General features: G+C 39.2%; 1 protein-coding gene across 2 annotated transcripts in view; it reads right to left on the minus strand.

Annotated features, from left to right (window-relative positions):
• cm (AP-3 complex subunit carmine) overlaps positions 1-18,331 on the minus strand; it is a 65,800-nt gene extending 47,469 nt beyond the window's left edge. Inside the window, exons 1-3 of one of the 2 annotated variants that reach the window (XM_067144111.2) lie at positions 18,126-18,331; positions 17,595-17,779; positions 1,764-1,876 (exon numbers count right to left, since the gene is read on the minus strand). In XM_067144111.2, coding sequence (XP_067000212.1) covers positions 1,764-1,876; positions 17,595-17,779; positions 18,126-18,160 — 333 coding nt within the window. In that variant the 5' untranslated portion in view covers positions 18,161-18,331. The remainder of the gene's footprint in view (positions 1-1,763; positions 1,877-17,594; positions 17,780-18,125) is intronic. The other variant, XM_068226998.1, reaches the window with a different exon arrangement.
• Between the last annotated feature and the right edge of the window lie 354 nt (positions 18,332-18,685).

Here is an 18,685-nt window from a genome sequence, read left to right on the forward strand (position 1 = left end):
TGTAGCCCACACCCTCACAGTGCACCGATCTCTCTGGCCTAAGACGGAACTACGGCCTGCAGGAGACCCTTGAACTCATACTAGCCGATGACGCGACTACTGCTGATCTCGTCATTCACTTCGTGTGAGAGTGGATTAATCAACGGTACGTAAATTTCAAGTGTTCTGTTACTAGGGAATGTACACTCCCCTTTGATTCATTTGTGACCTATTTGGCTTAATACAATATTTTTTGTTTTATATTGTAATTTTTAATTCCTTCGTTGAATAAATAATTTGATTTTATATTTCTTTTCCACTTAATTTGTTCAGAGACGATGATTGCCTAGTTGTAAAACCACCACCACCACCACCACCACATCTTTAAATGGATGGACTCTCTTCTGATCTTGTTCCTTTTTCCTTCACTGACCTGTCATTGTTTTTCAGTTCATGTTCGTATCTCTCTATATATGACTTGATTCGACATTTGTTTGTTCCTCTCCAACTTCTCTTTATACACATGGCCTGCACAACACTGCCTTCCTAGCTGATGAACCACTGATGATGGCTGGGAAGTTCAGTTATCTTGGATCTGTTACCACCACTGACTGCACAATCGACGATGTCAAAATGTTGGCCGGATGAAATGGTGATTGCTGACAGAACGATGCCCATAAAGTTTAAAGAGAAAGTTTACAAAATGGTTGTCAATCTTGCCCTCATGTATGGCTCCAAATGCTGGGCAAGTCAGAAGCAGCACGGTCAAACTTAAATTTCTTCGGATTCAGGTTTTACTTTTTCCAATTTAGTTTTCTGCTCAGTGGTTGAGGAACCTGATCTTCATCCTCACTATTTTCATCTTCAATCGAATCACCTAAGAAGACTGAACTGTTAGATGATGAAGCGGTAAATGGAGTAGTAAACATGCCTGAAGGAGAAGGTGTGATTGAAGTCATTCCGTCACCAGAATCAGATGATAAATCACTATCATTGCCATCTTCTTCACAGTCACTACCCCATAGGAGGACAAGAGCTTCCTCTGCAGTATATTTTTCCTCCGTTATCAGGCCTTTCACAATTTCAAAGTGATTGATAGCTAAGTCAAGAAATACAAGCACATCAGCAAAGGGGAGCAACTAGGCGCAATGTGCGTAGCATATCGGACACACTGCTTTCGTCTTCGAACTGGTTACTCTGTCATCTGATGATCATAGCCATAACTATAGACTCCCAAGACAGCCACGAGTGACCTCCAAGGCTGAACTTCCACAGCAGTCTATTGTAGTGAAACAGAAAACAGCCGAAATATATGCGACTTCTACAGCAGTCGATCGGCAATGAGGCACGGCTCCAGCACGACTGCTACAGCAGTCCACTGGGTGTGTGGCACCGATCCCTCCCAACTGCTACAGCAGTCAAGTCAACCAGAGTGAAAGGGTTAAAAAGGTCCAGTCCAGAATGTTTGTTAGGGATTTTCAGGCCCAGATCGGAATGGGTTAAATACTGCTACCCCATAACTTTTGCCATATCATCATACTGTGTCTTTTAATACTCATCCACCTCCCTCACATCTGCTAATTCTAATTCATAAAATCTACATCACTTGTTCAACTATTACAAACTATGTTGTATGCTGTGGTCTTCCTAACTAATGCTACTCTCAACTTAGATTTACTACTACTGATGTAATCTTCTATCTCTTCTTTTTTCCTCTGCTTTTACCTACTGCAGACCTCTGGTACACTGATGAAGTCTATCATGCAAAATCTGGTTTAACCCACCTCATACACTACAACGTAATGCTCCTTGATGATGGACTCGGTGCACTCACTGAAGTAATCTTCAAATGTGTCCACAACACGATGGAGAAATTCTATTACAAAGAGAGGAGGGACTGCAAACAAACAGAAAAAATAAAACAACTAATGTATTTCATTGTATACAAGACAGTAGCAATAACACAGACTAGATAAGAGTATACCTAAACTGTTTTGTTGTTCTTTAGGGATATAAAAATGAAAAAAAAACAAAGTATATTTCTCATCGATTTCTTAACTGCTTTGCTGTAATAAGCTACAGATAATTTGACATGGCATATTCATTACTTCCTTTCACAATCCTGGCTGATATTGCCCAGAAATAACACCTTACCTGACATCCAAAAAGAATTTGGCCAATGATTTAGAGCTTCAGTACCAGAACCAAAAAAACCTCATTTTTATCCGCTACCAAAATACTTTCAATATGAATAAAGATGGCTACTCCAGAAGAATCTTGTCCATCTAAAATGTACCTTTGTCTTCCAGATGACCAAACTGTGGACTTGGAAAATACACCAGAGCTTGGTAATGATCTTATAAGCAACGCTGTCAGTGAAATTGTTGTTATTTTGAATATTCCATGTTGAGAATGAAACTGAATCTTGATTTAGGAAGTGAAATAATAATTAACTTCTACATAAAGGAGTCACGAGGCCGACCACAAACATAACAGACCATCAGTTGGAGAATTTGGATAGTTTCACCTGCCTTGGCAGCATAGTCTCCAGAAAAAACTTCACCAAGAGATCATCAATAGGGTACAAAAGAGTTCACTCTTCCACCAGCAAGTTAGGACACTTCTTTCACCCTTAGAACTCATGCGGCGGGCCAGGCCCGACAATAAAATTATCCCACACAGATCCTATGTTGGGCAATGCCCTACACGATTTTCTTCTCTATAGAAGTCCTTTGTTGGGATACACACGCATGAATCACAGAAACAGTGAGCTACTGCTATCTGTTGACAACAATTTGAAGCACTCTATTGCCATAATCTCTCTGAACTCAGACTTTGTGGAGGATTTCTTGAAGACCATACAAGTTTGAAAACAGACGTTGCTTATCAACATGGCGTTGTTCGAGAAGCATGAGAAGCAATTAGTGAGACTTTTAGATGAAAGTGATATTGATTTGAGCAATGGTGGGAGCATATTTTAATTAAGTGGTGATGAAGTTAATGCAGAATTAGATTTTGTTAGTGAATTGAGTGATGAAGATACCCATAATGAGAAAATGATGCAAAATGACAGTGCTGGTACCTCTACTGATGGCTGGAAGGATTACCGAGACTTGGACATTGACTTCAAACGAATCCCATTCAGAGATACGTCTAGTTATAAACCACACCATGGGACTAAACCCAAGAGTGAACTTGATTCTTTTTACAGTTATTTATGACTGACAGGTTATTGATGGAAGTGATGTGCAAAACTAACCGGTATGCCAATGCAAACATTAAGAAGGTTACACCGCTAAATGGTCGTTTACACTTCATTTACTGTTGTCCACAGAGGAGAAGTAACAACTGCAGTTTTCAGTGACAGAGAAGTGAAGGGACGACGATGTGAGACTGTTTTTCTGTAATGCATGTGCATGAAATCCTGAATTACATCCTGGCAAGTGTATTGAGAAATTCCACATAAAGCACAATTACTGATGACAATGTGACTGTCTGAGATAATGTCAGGTTTAAAAAATGCTAAACATTGCACCTGAGTATTGTATTATACAGTACTTATGCAATCACTTATCCCTCTGAAAGCAGATTTTTAAATGGAGCTGGAAAGGTAAGCATGTTTAGAATGAAATGGAGGACTAAGGGTTAAGATAAGATTAAAAATAAAGCAAAATTAGCGATGTTCAACAATTAATTCATACCAATCTTGAACTATGGTATCAAAACAAGCACCCTCACAAACTGAGACTCATCAAGACTGCAAACATCAGAGATGAGGTTCTTGAGGTCCACTGTCCAGATGACCAGGATGGACAAGTTAAGAAATGAGGAGGTGAGAAAGGAAGCTGGGATTAAGACATCTCTATTAGACAGAGCCTGTATTTACAGATTTTTTGCATTACACTATAATAAACTTTACCAAGAATATGTTAGCAATGAATACCGAATTATCTATACCAGTGTTTGCGAATCTGTCTGTCTGAAGTACCACCTCTCCTATTCCAATATATGAAAGTAGAGCATTATCTATAATTTGTATCAAATGGGAAGAGTTTTGGCCCCGAGAGGCTACTCAGGATTGTTGAACCAAGTAGTCTGCAATGTTGTTCCGTTATCCCACCTACTCAATGAACTGTGCTCTGCAAAAATGTTCATAGCGTTAAATATCACTTGCACCAGCCCAAAATAATTTTATTTCATAAAAATAACAACGGAAACAGCTTCTATTTCGACACAGACTGTTCGATTTAAAAAAAGTTAAACATACATCATCATTATAGACCGTTACGCCTCTCAGCGTTCAGTCTGCAAGCCTCTGTGAATTTACTAAACATCGCCACAGTCCTCTTCTTGCAACTAGTGCTGTGCCTCATTTAGTTATATACCTCTTATCTTTAAATCATTAGAAACTGAGTCTAACCATCATCGTCTTGGCCTCCCTCTACTTCTCTTACCCTCCATAAAAGAGTCCATTATTCTCCTAGGTAACCTATCCTCCTCCATTCGCCTCACATAATAATAATGTGTGGCTATTTCTAGCCGAGTGCAGCCCTTGTAAGGCAGACCCTCCAATGAGGGTGGGCGGCATCTGCCATGTGTAGGTAACTGCGTGTTATTGTGGTGAAGGATAGTGTTATGTGTGGTGTGGAATCGAATCGAACCCGGGACCCTCTGAACCGAAGGCCAGTACGCTGACCATTCAGCCAAGTCAGACATTCGCCTCACATGCAAACATCACTGAAGCCGGTTTATGCGTACAGCTTCATCCATCAAGTTCATTCATAACGTAGCCTTTTCTCCTCATTCCGAGTACCCTCCTGCCATTGTTCCTACCAGTTTGTACCAGCAATCATTCTCGCTACTTCTAACTCATGAATAAGATATACTGAGTCCACCCAGCTTTTGCTCCCATAAAGCAAAGTTGGTCTGAAAACAGACCGATGTAAGGATAGTTTCATCCAGGAGCTGACTTCCTTCTTACAGAATACTGTTGATCGCAACTGCAAGCTCACTGCATTAGCTTTACTGCACCTTGAATCAATCTCTCTCACTATATTACCATCCTGAGAGAACACACATCCTATATAGGCCCTACTTGAATTTATCTACCTGTTCCACCTTTGTATCACCAATCTGAAATTCAATTCTATTGAATTCCTTACCTACTGACATCAATTTAGTCTTCAAAAGGCTAATTTTCATACCATACTCATTGAACACAACTGTCTATTCCTATCGTAGCATTTTACAGTTACCTGGAGCATACTGAAAATCTGATCCTGACTGCCCCTCTGTGGTCTGAAGCCACACTGATTTTCATCCAACTTCCTCTCAACCACTGATCGCACCTTCCCTTCCAAGATGCCAGTGAATACTTTGCCTGGTATACTAATCATCAGATACTTCTATAGTTGGTGCAATCCTTCCTGTTTTCTTGCTTATATTTAGAGGTGCAATTACTGCTTTTGTAGGATTGGGATCCTATCACCCCATGCGTTGGTTGCCATTAACACCAGAACACCAACGCCTGTTTTTGGAGTGGTGCTTGCCCAAGAGGCATGCACAAAGGACGACTGGCATCGCATCATGTTCAGTGATGAGTCCCGCTTAACCTCCGATGACCACTGTGTGTGGGTTGGTGGCGTTGAGGGCAGAGGGCACATCCTGCCCATATTGTGGAAAGACACACAGGCGTAATCCCTGGCATCATGGTGTGGGGAGCCATAGGATATGCATTCGGCTCACCTCTAACAGTGCTTCGGCAGACTTTGACAGCACAGCACCCTGGGACAGTGTTCCAACAACATAATGCACGTCCACACACAGCATGCGGACTGCCTAGAGCATGTTGAGGTCTTCCCGTGGCCAACAAGATCTCCGAACCTCTGAATCATTGAACAAGTGTGGAACGACATTGGAAAGGGACTCCGTCCCAGAACCAACCTGCGGGACCTGGAGAGACCGCTGCAACAACTGTGGACAAACTTGCCTCAGGAGAGGATCCACAGGCTGTTTGACACCATTCCAAACAGCATAAGGGTATGCATTACCATCGGGAGGGGGCGGAGGGGGGGGGGTGAGGGGGTTGCGCGGCACCATACTGGCCTGGGGCCTACATTCCACTTGTAACTGCTAATGGCCTTGTCCCTTTCATCCCATATTGTAATCAGTTCAATAAAACCACATGGTCTTTAAGCATATGGAGTTCCATTCACTTTTAACCACTCCTGCGTGCTTAACTTTTTTTTGTCAGGCAGTGTATATCCAATATAAACATGAATGACCCATTCCTTCATCACGCTGCAATTTACATTTTCCCTACTGTAAATCTCTAGGAAAGAAATAAGTTAATGTATGTATGAATGTATTTTGGTCTTTTAATCTGAAGAACTCTGATGGACCTGGTTCACCTGCTCATCTATATACAGTAGAACCCCGCTTAACCGAAATGCTCTGCAAAATTGTATTTTAATATTTTGTGTTCACCCTCTCGTTCTTAGCCGTCTATATTAGTAATTCTCTTGCTATATATGCTGAGAACTACTAGGCAAACCCTATTTTTATATTATGACTTATGACAGAATGCATGTGTACAATAAAACAAAACAGTTTCTTACCCTCTAGTTCATTCCATGATACACTTTTCTTGGACAAGCAGGAATTATTATTACTGTATTATTATTATCATCATTATTACTGCATTATTCGTCAGGAAGATTATGCAGACGACTCCGACTTTGACAACAGCAGTTCTGAGAATTGAGTTACATCAGATGATGGATTTAATGCATGGGAGGTAAGATTGATTTCGAATTTTTATTAAAATACAGTCCCACATGTTTTAATTACAGTACTGTAATAAAATTACTGTATACAGTATTCAGTTCAGTAGTAATAAAAAATTGTTTCATTATTTCAGATTGCTTTGCGCTTTGTTGAACAAAGCAATGAATCTACACCAGGTGATGTATGGTTGATTAAACGGTGGTGTGACAACTGCACGACAGTGCTGCACCAAGAATATTCAGAAGAAAATCACTGATTTTATACAATGAGTGATATTATGTAAACATTTGTATGTTAATATACAGTATGCACCTTTGCTTAAAAGAGTTTATGCATTTTTTTTGGACATTTAACTTCCGAAAATATTTACCATGCGTCATCCGAAAAAATGCGTCAACCGAAGTGGCTCCGTACTGTATATAAAATAAGAGTTTTGTCTGTACATTGCTCAGAATTTGAAAAGAATGGTATTTTTGTATCGGTCATGTCCACAGTAATCAGGAAATGCACTTTTTACTTTTCCACAATTTCTTTTTTCTATTGGCTTCATGTCGCACCGATACAGATAGGTCTTATGGCGACAATGGGACAGGAAAGGGCTAAGACTGAGAAGGAAGCGGCCGTTGCCTTAATTAAGGTACAGCCCAGCATTTGCCTGGTGTGAAAATGGGAAACCACGGAAAACCATCTTCAGGGCTGCCGACAGTGGGGTTCGAGCCCACTATCACCCGATTACTGAATACTGGCCGCACTTAAGCGTCTGCAGTTATCGAGCTCAGTCCCATTTCTGTCTGTCTGTATGTATTTGCATACATCATGAGAAAACTGCTGAAGAGAATTTAACGAAAATCGGTATGTAAAGTCGGGGGATGAGTCTCTACAATCTAGGATATAAATCATTTTATTCACGCCGTGTGAAATGGTATTTAAGGGAAGGTCAAAAACGGTATTTCTCAAATATCTACTGGTATATTATTAGTGGTCCTATCGATAAATACTACATAACTAAAGTTATATAGAATTAAATTTCTGATCATTTATGTTTTATATATTTTTACCGTACCGGCTATGATAACACAGAAATTCATAAATTTGCATTTTTGTTGGCAAGTCCATATCAACGCCGAGCCACGAGAAAATGGGTTAACAGAATGTAATGAAAATCGATATATAGAGTAAGGGAATAAGAAACTACAGTCTGAGCTATAAACAATTTTATTCACCCTGGATGAAATTGTAGTTTAGCAGAATGTGCCTAAAATTTAATTTTTAAATACCTATGTTATTGGTCCTATTGAAAAGTACTACATAACAAAAGTTATAAAGAATACTATTACCGATCATTTTTATTTTATTCAGTTTTACCGTACCAACTATGACTGAATATTGGCGGGAAATAGCTGGGGAATTAGAAAACTTTCTTTCTTAGCATGCCATTCCTCTGGTTTATACAATTTCTGATACTGCTGGTATATAATACATTGGTTCATCATAGTATTCCAGCTATTCGATCCCTACTCTGACGCACTGTTTTGAATAAGCAGTGTGCACACTTAGGCCTAAGACAGAGGCTCACTTAGTAGTAGTAGTAGTAGTAGTAGTAGTAGTAGTAGTAGTAGTACCACCTGGTCTAGGATTACAGTTTAGGCCTATTCCAAATTATAGCACCACAATTCACTAAATAATTCAAAATTCAACCCTGAAACGAGCTGTTTCTTAAGAAGCGTGTCTTCCTCCTCACTTCTGTTAAATTCTACATTCATTTTATTCCAAATTAGCAGTGAAGAGGGGGATTCTCTTCTGGCTTGGAGGGAAAATTTGCCTCCAAGTCACATTGATTTTCCACCGCCAGTGTAGTGAATTGAGATTTTCCGACTCATCTGGTACTCCTAGGAAATATATTAGTAAAAGGGCATAGTTTTTCCCCTGGGACTCTCGACTATTCGACCCCCACCCGAAAAAAAGATGAAGAATGTTCACGGATCACGGCCGTCGGCTTTGTCATTTCAGCTCTGGAACATTGGACTGCTAGATAGGTAGCGTGGTACTGTTCGTTAAAAGTGAGAAAATGTGTGGATTTTAATTTGATCGAGTAATGCACATGAAAGCCTTGCTTTTAATTGCACCATTCCTACTGACGTCATTGTAATGACCTATGTTCATTTCAGTTGGGAAAACCACTAAGACAGTCTTTCTGAGGATGTAAAAGAGCAGATGGAGAGTGAGTGTCTGCCATTCTAATGAAAACTTCCCAACCTGATTGTGACTGATGGTAGCCAAGCGAGCCTACCATTACAATGAAAATTCCCTAACCCAGTCTTCATATGAAAAAAGGCATTTGGTGACTTCCCGTCGTGTTTCTAGGGTAACATTAAAAGCTGTGCAATTTAATACAACCTAGAATTCTGTATACAATGTAGAATTCCGTAGTGAAGCACAGGTAGCGTACATCAGCTAGTCTCTATATATAAAAGAGTTTTGTCTGTACATAACTCAGAATTTAAAAAGATGGTATTTCTGTATCAATCGTGTCCACAGTAACAAGGAAATACAATTTTTAATTTTCCATAATGTCTGTCTGTACACACATCACGAGAAAACGATTGAAGAGAATTTAATGAAAATTGGTATGCAAAGTTGGGGAATCTAGGCCATAAATAATTGTATTCACGCTTTGAATGAAATAGTAGTTTAGGGGAAGGCCTAAAATGTAATTCTCAAATATTTTTGTTATTAGTGGTCGTATCTTAACGAAAATCCGTAGGTGAAGTCGGGAAATAAGTCGCTACAATCTAGGCCATAAATAATTGTATTCAGGCTGAGAAAGTGGTAGTTTAGGGGAAGGCCTAAAATTTAATTCTCAAATATTTATGTTATTAGTGGTCGTATCGATAAATACTACATAACTTATTTCCTTTCATTCATGTCTTATACATTGTTACCGAACCGGCTATGATCACAGAGATATTCATGAATTCGGATTTTTGTTACCAAGTCCATATCAGCGCCGAGTCATGAGAAAATAGGTAAACAGAATATAATGAAAAGCCTGCTGGGCTGAATGGCTCAGACGGTTGAGGCGCTGGGCTTCTGACCCCAACTTGGCAGGTTCGATCCTGGCTCAGTCCGGTGGTATTTGAAGGTGCTCAAATACGTCAGCCTCGTGTCGGTAGATTTACTGGCACGTAAAAGAACTCCTGCGGGTCTAAATTCCGGCACTTCGGCGTCTCCAAAAACCATAAAAATAGTTGGTGGGACGTAAAACAAATAACATTATTGAATTACAGTTTTTGCTATCAATAATTTTACAAGAGGCACATGGCAAGGAGGAGGATGCTCTGTTGTTGTTAGCACCTTACTCACACAATGCTATCACAGAGTCGAGACAAAACTGAATGTGAAGGCCTACAATATAGAAAGCTCATAAAGTTGATCTACAATAACATTATATTGACCATTGTTTGTTGTGATGTGCTTTGTGTCTTCTGTTGCCACTCATCTCTGATAGATAGGATTACTGCTCCGTGCCGAGTATTTTTTAAAAATTTGCCTAACATCGCACCGACACTGATAGGTCTTATGGCGTTGATTGGATAGGAAAGGGCTAGGAGTGTGAAGGAAGCGGCCTTGGCCTTAATTAAGGTACAGCCCCAGCATTTGCCTGGTGTGAAAATGAGAAACCACGGAATACCATCTTCAGGGCTACCAACAATGGGATTTGAACCCACTATCTCCCAGACGCAAGCTCACAGCTGTGTACCCGTAACCACATGGCCCAACTCGCCTGGTGGTTTTTCATTTGATCGAGTACTTTATATGATAAAATTGCTTTTAATCGCTACTTTCCTACTCTCGTTTTCTTAATGACCTATGTTGACCACAAGGTCAGTCTTTCTGAGAATTCTGTAGTGAAGCACGAGTACATCAGCTAGTTACCGGTAATATTATAATTTAACTCAGCCATTAGGTAAGTTGGTAAAACACAGTGTGATTTGCACATGTAGTGTAGTGTACATACACTGATATTAATGAACATAAACAAAACTCAGCAAAAGGTTCTTGGTGACTGGTTGTTGGAAAGGGTTAAGCAAATCACAACCCGATTCATCAAACACAAATCAATGTTTATAAGAATATATAATTAACACATGTCAGCAGTTAGTGGCAGAACTGGGGAATAGTCTTTCCACAGTCATCATTAAGGCACACTGCTGCAGGAGGCACATGGCAAGGAGGAGGATGCTCTGTTGTTGTTAGCACCTTACTCACACAATGCTATGAACTGTTTTTAGTGACAAAACCCATTGGTCTAAAATTTCAGGGGTGTATAACTGAGCCCCTCTCAAAGGAGTGTGCTCCAGCAAAGCGAGGGTATTGTTTTGTGTCAGACCATTGCCTAACAGCAAAGACATTGTTTTAGATTTTTACTGTATGATAGTTGGTAATGAAAACTACCTGTGTTGAATTCTGGGAGTGATGCCATATTTAATAATCAGTCAAATCAATACTTGCTCCCTCGTCACAAGACTTTCACCACACACAAACATACGCACGGAACAACTGTCCTTTGTTTACTTCTCGCGGAGGATGTTGTTGGGCGGTACTCACGGCTGCCAAACGCTCTACTTAGGAACTATGGAGTGGTGGTGATTGTTGTTTCAATAGGAACTATGGGACTAGTGGTGGAAAGGTGAATTAAAAGTTTTTCTTGCCGTGTGAATGGTTAGGGAGGAGCCTGGATAAGACCAGTGATGTGGGGACAAGCAAAGGGGCAGGTAAGAGCTGCGAAGCAGCCTTAGGCCTCTAGTTTCCTGTGGAAACACCACTGGTCTGGACTGGTTAGATAGGGTCCGGACAAGACCATTGGGTATCCTTCACATGTTCCAATTACTTGTTCTTTTATTGTGCAGGGGTTGGTAACAGAATCTCATTATTATAATTGATGGAAATGAAGTCATGAGCCACTTTACGTTGGCAAATACGAATGCAAGTGAGTGTAATGCTCTTCATTAGGTTACAAAAGTAAACTACTTCTGGGGGCGGGATGGTGGGTTCCTGGACATCGCAATGAAGACATCTCTCCTCTGACACTCATTCCAAGTAAGATTTCATTAATTTCTACTTACTTATAATGTTACTAACATCTTGTGACGAGGTGTCAAATTTTACCTTCAGCCAACAGCAGTGGCAGTCAACGGTGAAGATACTGAAAATCTTGCATGCTTTCTGATATTAATTTACAGAAGTAGAATTAAAAGTGGGTGAATTAAAAGGGGTGTCCACAGCACTATAAGTGAACACTTCTCTTTCCTATATGAAATATAAGGGAACATTTCTGTAATTTACTTCCCTAATTATGTACGAAGGTAATTCCAAAAATAAGGTCTCCTATTATTTTTACAAATACAAAGACCTGTTTATTTCTACAATGGTTTACATCATTTTACAGCTTGAACATTTAGCTATTTTTCTACATAATCACCATTTCGGTAAATGCATTTTTGTAGATGTGTCAGTTTTTGCATGCCCATGTCATACCAGCTCACCGCCATGCTGTTCAGGAAGTTGTGTGAACCTCATCTTTCACCTCGTCGTCAGTGCTGGCACCCACCTTGCACACACCTTCTGGCATTTCAACTTTTCTGTTAAAATTCTGCGAGCGGCGCTTCGGGGAAACCTCAGAACCAAAGTGCAGAGATCATCCAGGGTGATCCACTGATCTTCATGCATGATTTTCTCAACCTTCACGACTGTCTTGATGGAAATTAACGGTCTCCCGTTCCTTTGTTCATCGTGAATTTCCACCTGACCGGCTGCAAACTCGCCCTGGCGAAACATGTACCTATGTAGTGTATACAAATCATTTAGAATTCAATCACCACAAACGGTGAATTGTACTGACTAGGTGGCTGCAATAAATTTTATTCTAATAGAATCTTACTTATCCATGCACCTGGCGGTAACATCCAACGGGAGCTCCGTTCTCAAAGGCTGCCAAGCCAAGACTGAGTGCCTCAGTGCGGCGTGCGCATGTTTATATGCGAGCGTGGGAAACACTCTTCACAATATTGTGACCAACAGCCACACAAACAGAGTTCTGTATAAAAAATAGGAGACATCGTAATACATGCTGAAGTGCTATTTCCTAGTTTTACCACTGTTACTAGGTCTAGATTAGTTGTCAGCTACACCCTCATTTAATTGAAATGTTTTGTTTTCCTGGTATTTTCTAGTGTTTTCTTAATATTGCATTAGTTTTGACAGACTGAAACTTAAAGATGCTAACTTAGTTAGAAAGTTGCTGGTGCACATGCTGCCATCCATCTCAGTGTGTTCTGTACTGACAACTTAATAGTTGCTCAATCAGGCAATTACTTATTGCTAGTGCGCACCAGGCCTCATGGGTTCAGAAAACAAACTGAATATAACACAATTAATGTGCAATGAAGATCTAAGCCCTTCAATCAATCAATCAATCAATCAATCAATCAATCAATCAATCAATCAATCAATACTGATCTGCATTTAGGGCAGTCGCCCAGGTGGCAGATTCCCTATTTGTTGTTTTCCTAGCCTTTTCCTAAATGATTTCAAAGAAATTGGAAATTTATTGAACATCTCTCTTGGTAAGTTATTCCAATCCCTAACTCCCCTTCCTATAAATGAATATTTGCCCCAGTTTGTCCTCTTGAATTCCAACTTTATCTTCAGATTGTGATCTTTCCTACTTTTATAAACGCCATTCAAACTTATTCGTCTACTAATGTCATTCCACGCCATCTCTCCGCTGACAGCCCGGAACATACCACTTAGTCGAGCAGCTCTTCTTCTTTCTCTCAATTCATCCCAACCCAAACATGTTGCAATGTTTGCAGTGAACTGAATGACACCTTAGGTTCATTACAAAATTCTCTTACAGAGTGCTTATTATATTTTTTTTCACGTTTCCAATGGTTTTCATATGATCTCAAATAAAATCAATTAAGGAAATCATATAGGTAGATGTTTGGATTGCTAACCGTACTTGCCAAGTTTTAGTTCTAGAGATTAGTCTCCTTCATGTTTAATCCTTGGCTGAATGGTCAGCATAGTGGCCGTAAGTTCAGATGAATTCAAATCTCATGCCAGCCAGGCTATTTTAGCCACTTTCAGTTAATTCCTCTGGTTTGGGGGCTAGGTGTTCATTTTTGTTTTTTATACACCTCATTTACATAAAACAGATCACACTACCAACCATCATGAAAATAAACAACAGTGTGCAACATTTTCAATATCTTCACTGTCGACAACCACTGCTATTGGTTGAATATTAAATATGGCATCACCGAGCTCGATAGCTGCAGTCGCTTAAGTGCGGCCAGTATCCAGTATTTGGGAGATAGTAGGTTCAAACCCCACTGTCGGCAGCCCTGAAAATGGTTTTCCGTGGTTTCCCATTTTCACACCAGGCAAAGGCTGGGGCTGTACCTTAATTAAGGCCACGGCCGCTTCCTTCCCACTCCTAGCCCTTCCCTGTAAATGGGTAAAGGCCAGGAAGAGGATGATGTTAGGCTCCTTCATAAATAAAAACCATAAAATGATGTTCTTTCTAAGGCACTACAGACTGACGAGTCATCATATGGTTTGCACTTAACAGGTGTAGGTGTGTAATAGGCCTACTCCTATAATAATAAATAATATTATTGATTTTATGTTTCACTGACCACTTCGATGTTTTTTGGAAATGCTGGGGTGCTGGAATTTTGTCCTGCAGAGTTCTTTTACATGCCAGTAAACCTACCAACATGAGGCTGACATATTTGAGCACCTTCAAATATCACAAGACTGAGTGAGGATTGAACCAAATACCACAAGACTGAGCGAGGACTGAACCTGCCAAGTAGGGCTCAGAAGGCCAGTGCTCTACTGTCTGAGCAACTCAACCCAGTAATGTTTCTATTCAATGAGCAGCATACCGTACTACACGACACAAATCATAATCCATTACGTGTTCAATAAAGACCTGAATATGAAGTGATGTGTATGAGCTAGAGTAAGCACTGAACGGTTAGCCAAGTGTTCTACAGTAAGCATTAGATAGCTGACGAGTCAATCAATCAATCAATCAATCAATCAATCAATCAATCAATCAATCAATCAATCAATCAATCAATCAATCAATCAATCAATCCTGATCTGCATTTAGGGCAGTCGCCCAGGTGGCAGATTCCCTATCTGTTGCTTTCCTAGCCTTTTTCGAAATGATTTCAAAGAAATTGGAAATTTATTGAACATCTCCCTTGGTAAGTTATTCCAATCCCTAACTCCCCTTCCTATAAATGAATATTTGCCCCAGTTTGTCCTCTTGAATTCCAACTTTATCTTCATATTGTGATCTTTCCTACTTTTATAAACGCCATTCAAACCTATTCGTCTACTAATGTCATTCCACGCCATCTCTCCGCTGACAGCTCGGAACATACCACTTACAAGTAACTATTCTCATTTTGGTTCCGTATTGAAGATGACGTATGTCTCAAGTATTATTACAATATTATAAGTCCACCTGTTCAATACAATACAATTTGATCCACTATTTCATATGGTCAAATATTTTTTTTTATAGATAATACATAAAAGTCAAAGGTACATGTTTCACTCTCCTTACAGGCATCATCAGCCTATATCAATCTTAAAAATAATACATAATACCCAGTCAAGCTAGCGTTGCTGTAACAACCTGACGTACTTAATACGCTCCGTACGTAAAATCCTGAACATTTCTTCCAACAAATGTTTCAACGGAATTATAACATCAACTTGACTATCTTTTAGATCCATTCGACTACCACATAATTTCCGAACTCCGCTAGCTTTGACATACGTTTTATCATAAGCAACGCCTCTACAAGAAGTTCCATTTTCTTCTCGACTTTCAGATATCCCAAACATATACATTTTAACTTGTTTATTACATTCACACTTCTGTTTTAAATAACTGACAGCGATTTTACCACCTTGGATTCAACTTGGGAATTGAAGATACATTCCCCTTTGATGATTGTGTTTACACTCAAGGCCATCGCAGTCTTTATGATATTATAAAAATATGGATCCATTTTAGTTTTAAACTCTCAAAATTTCATGTTTAATCACGTTTTAATCTTCAAAACTGTTAATTCACTCTCTTTTAACATACTTTGGTGCATTATCGTTGTTTTAGATGTTATTGTATAATGTTTTACGAAATCATTTTTCAACATTTTAACCTATAATTTATAAGTATATGTATTATTTTTAAGATTGATATAGGCTGATGATGCCCGTAAGGAGGGTGAAACATGTACCTTTGACTTTTATGTATTATGTATTAAAAAAATATTTGACCATATGAAATAGTGGATCATATTGTATTGTATTGAACAGGTGGACTTATAATATTGTAATAATACTTGAGACATACCACTTAGTCGAGCAACTCTTCTTCTTTCTCTCAATTCTTCCCAACCCAAACATTGCAACATTTTTGTAACGCTACTCTTTTGTCGGAAATCACCCAGAACAAATCGAGCTGCTTTTCTTTGGATTTTTTCCAGTTCTTGAATCAGGTAATCCTTGTGAGGGTCCCATACACTGGAACCATACTCTAGTTGGGGTCTTACCAGAGACTTATATGCACTCTCCTTTACATCCTTACTACTTTGCATACATGTATTTGATTTAACAGAAGAATAAATATACTATACTACTATATAAGGTTTGCACTTAACAGGTATAGATGTGCAATATTCTAATAATACAAAATAATATTAATGATTTTATTCCAATCCTTAATTCCTCTTTCTATAAACAAATATTTGCTTCACACAATCCATCCAATAAGTTCCATTTTAGATTGGTGATTACTGTACTGCTTCGTAATTAAATATATATATTTTTAAAGCAGGAAGATCATAACAAGAAGATAAATTTGGAATTACTTAGTTTAGCCTACCAATGTCAATCCATGCCAACCCTCCGCTGACAGCTTGGAGTGCACCACTTAGTCAAGCAGCTTATCTTCTTACTTCCAAGTCTTCCCAGGCCAAAGTTTGCGACATATTCATAACACTACTGTACTATTTTGGTGGAAATCCCCCGGAACATATCTTGCTGCTTTCCTTTGGATCACATTGGAATCTGAGGTGTTTTTGTTTTATGTTCGGTAAAGGATAGTGACCAAGACATTCACAACATCTTTTTCACACATCTGTTTGCTGGTAAACTGTGCAGGAGGAGAGGCATGATGGACAAGAGGAGTGGGGAATACCGGGGGCTTGTGATAAACAGCAACAAACAAAAATACTATAGAGATGAGATTTGATCCGTGGATCATGAGCTTGCTCTTTGCCCTGCATGCTCGTTGTGGAATGTGTCGCGTTCTGGTTTTGTGAAGCACTCTCGAATATTCAAATACCATTTCTGAAAATTGGGTGGAAGGAGTGCCTTGAAATTTGAACAAGTGAAAGTTTGGAGTACATAAAATGTTAATATTCAGGCAAATGCTGAGCCTGTACCTTAATTAATGCCACAACCGCTTCCTTCCCACTCCTAGCCCTTTTCTGTCCCTTCATCGCCATAAGACCTATCTGTGTCGGTGCGATGTAAAGCCAATTGTGTAAATAAAAAAAAATCATATCTCTACAACAACTCAACATAATCATTCAGATATAGATTTTGCTTTAATTTTAAAAGTGCATGTAAAGTTATAATTCAAGATCCCTCACTAAAGTTGGAATCTTCTCCACTGTCAACACTTCAAGAGATTAACAGGGAGGAGAAACAACGATACAAATAAAGAAAACCCATACCTTCCGTCATACAAACTGCAACAAAAAACATTGAACAGCGATTGATGCTGATGAGGTAGTGATGAGGAGTGGCTATTACTGGAGGCATATCTTCTGGACTGCTCACTTTACGCTGTTGGTCGAAGAAGTAGTCACATACTGAGCGAGATATTACACTCTTCCAATGTTTCTCCATAAACACATCTCTACAAACAAAATGAAACATATTAGAATTTTAAAAACCTATAACATGAAATAAATCGACAAAATGAACTAAGATTAAATAATAAAAGGTTCTTAATGAACCTGTACCATTTACATGAACACAGTTAGAAATAATTTAGCTTGTCAGGTGACAGAATTTGAGAACTGAAACAAAAACAGCTGTTGAATCACAAAGATACATGATACTTTTCAACCCCTTCCGGTTATAATGCAACAAGCTAATCCAGATACTAAGGAGAATGTATAATGATTCTCGTCCTCAATAAACTTCAAAAGGAAGGAATAGGAATGACCAATGATAAACATAACCAAACAGTAAATCTTTACCCAGACGAATTTATGATGAACAGACTATGAATCATTTTGTTCAGAACTGTGCTTTATTGAGTGAAAACGATAAATACGCCTTTCAAATTCAACGGACGAAAAACAATGCTAACTCCTTATTATTTCTTTTTTATCCATCTTCAACCAAAACACCCTTCGCCACCTGCTCACGTGTTGACATGACAGCTAACTAGGAAGCAAAGAGTAAAGGGTAGCTAGGAGGTAAAAACAGCAGTTTGTATTTACTCCTTGGATTTAGCGAACTGTCAGATAGGAGAGAATTTCAGAGTACTGAGATCGTCTTCCATGTCGTCGTCAGAATACGAGTAACTATAACATCTTTCACCGAACAGTAGTAAGATGACACACCAAGTTTTCCAAATAATTTTAAATCCAGTGGAGGTAAGAAAACCAACCGAAAGTCAAGATCGCCAAAGATTCATCTCTACGCAGACAGTCAAGGGCGGGGTATGGCAGAAGGCATCAAGGATGAGCTGCAGAATCCAGAGACTGAGGTTTTAGGACTAATAAAACCAGGTGCCAAAACTGAAGACGTCCTT

Source organism: Anabrus simplex, chromosome 3, assembly GCF_040414725.1.
Source record: "Anabrus simplex isolate iqAnaSimp1 chromosome 3, ASM4041472v1, whole genome shotgun sequence".
In the NCBI taxonomy this organism is placed as follows: Eukaryota; Metazoa; Arthropoda; class Insecta; order Orthoptera; family Tettigoniidae; genus Anabrus; species Anabrus simplex.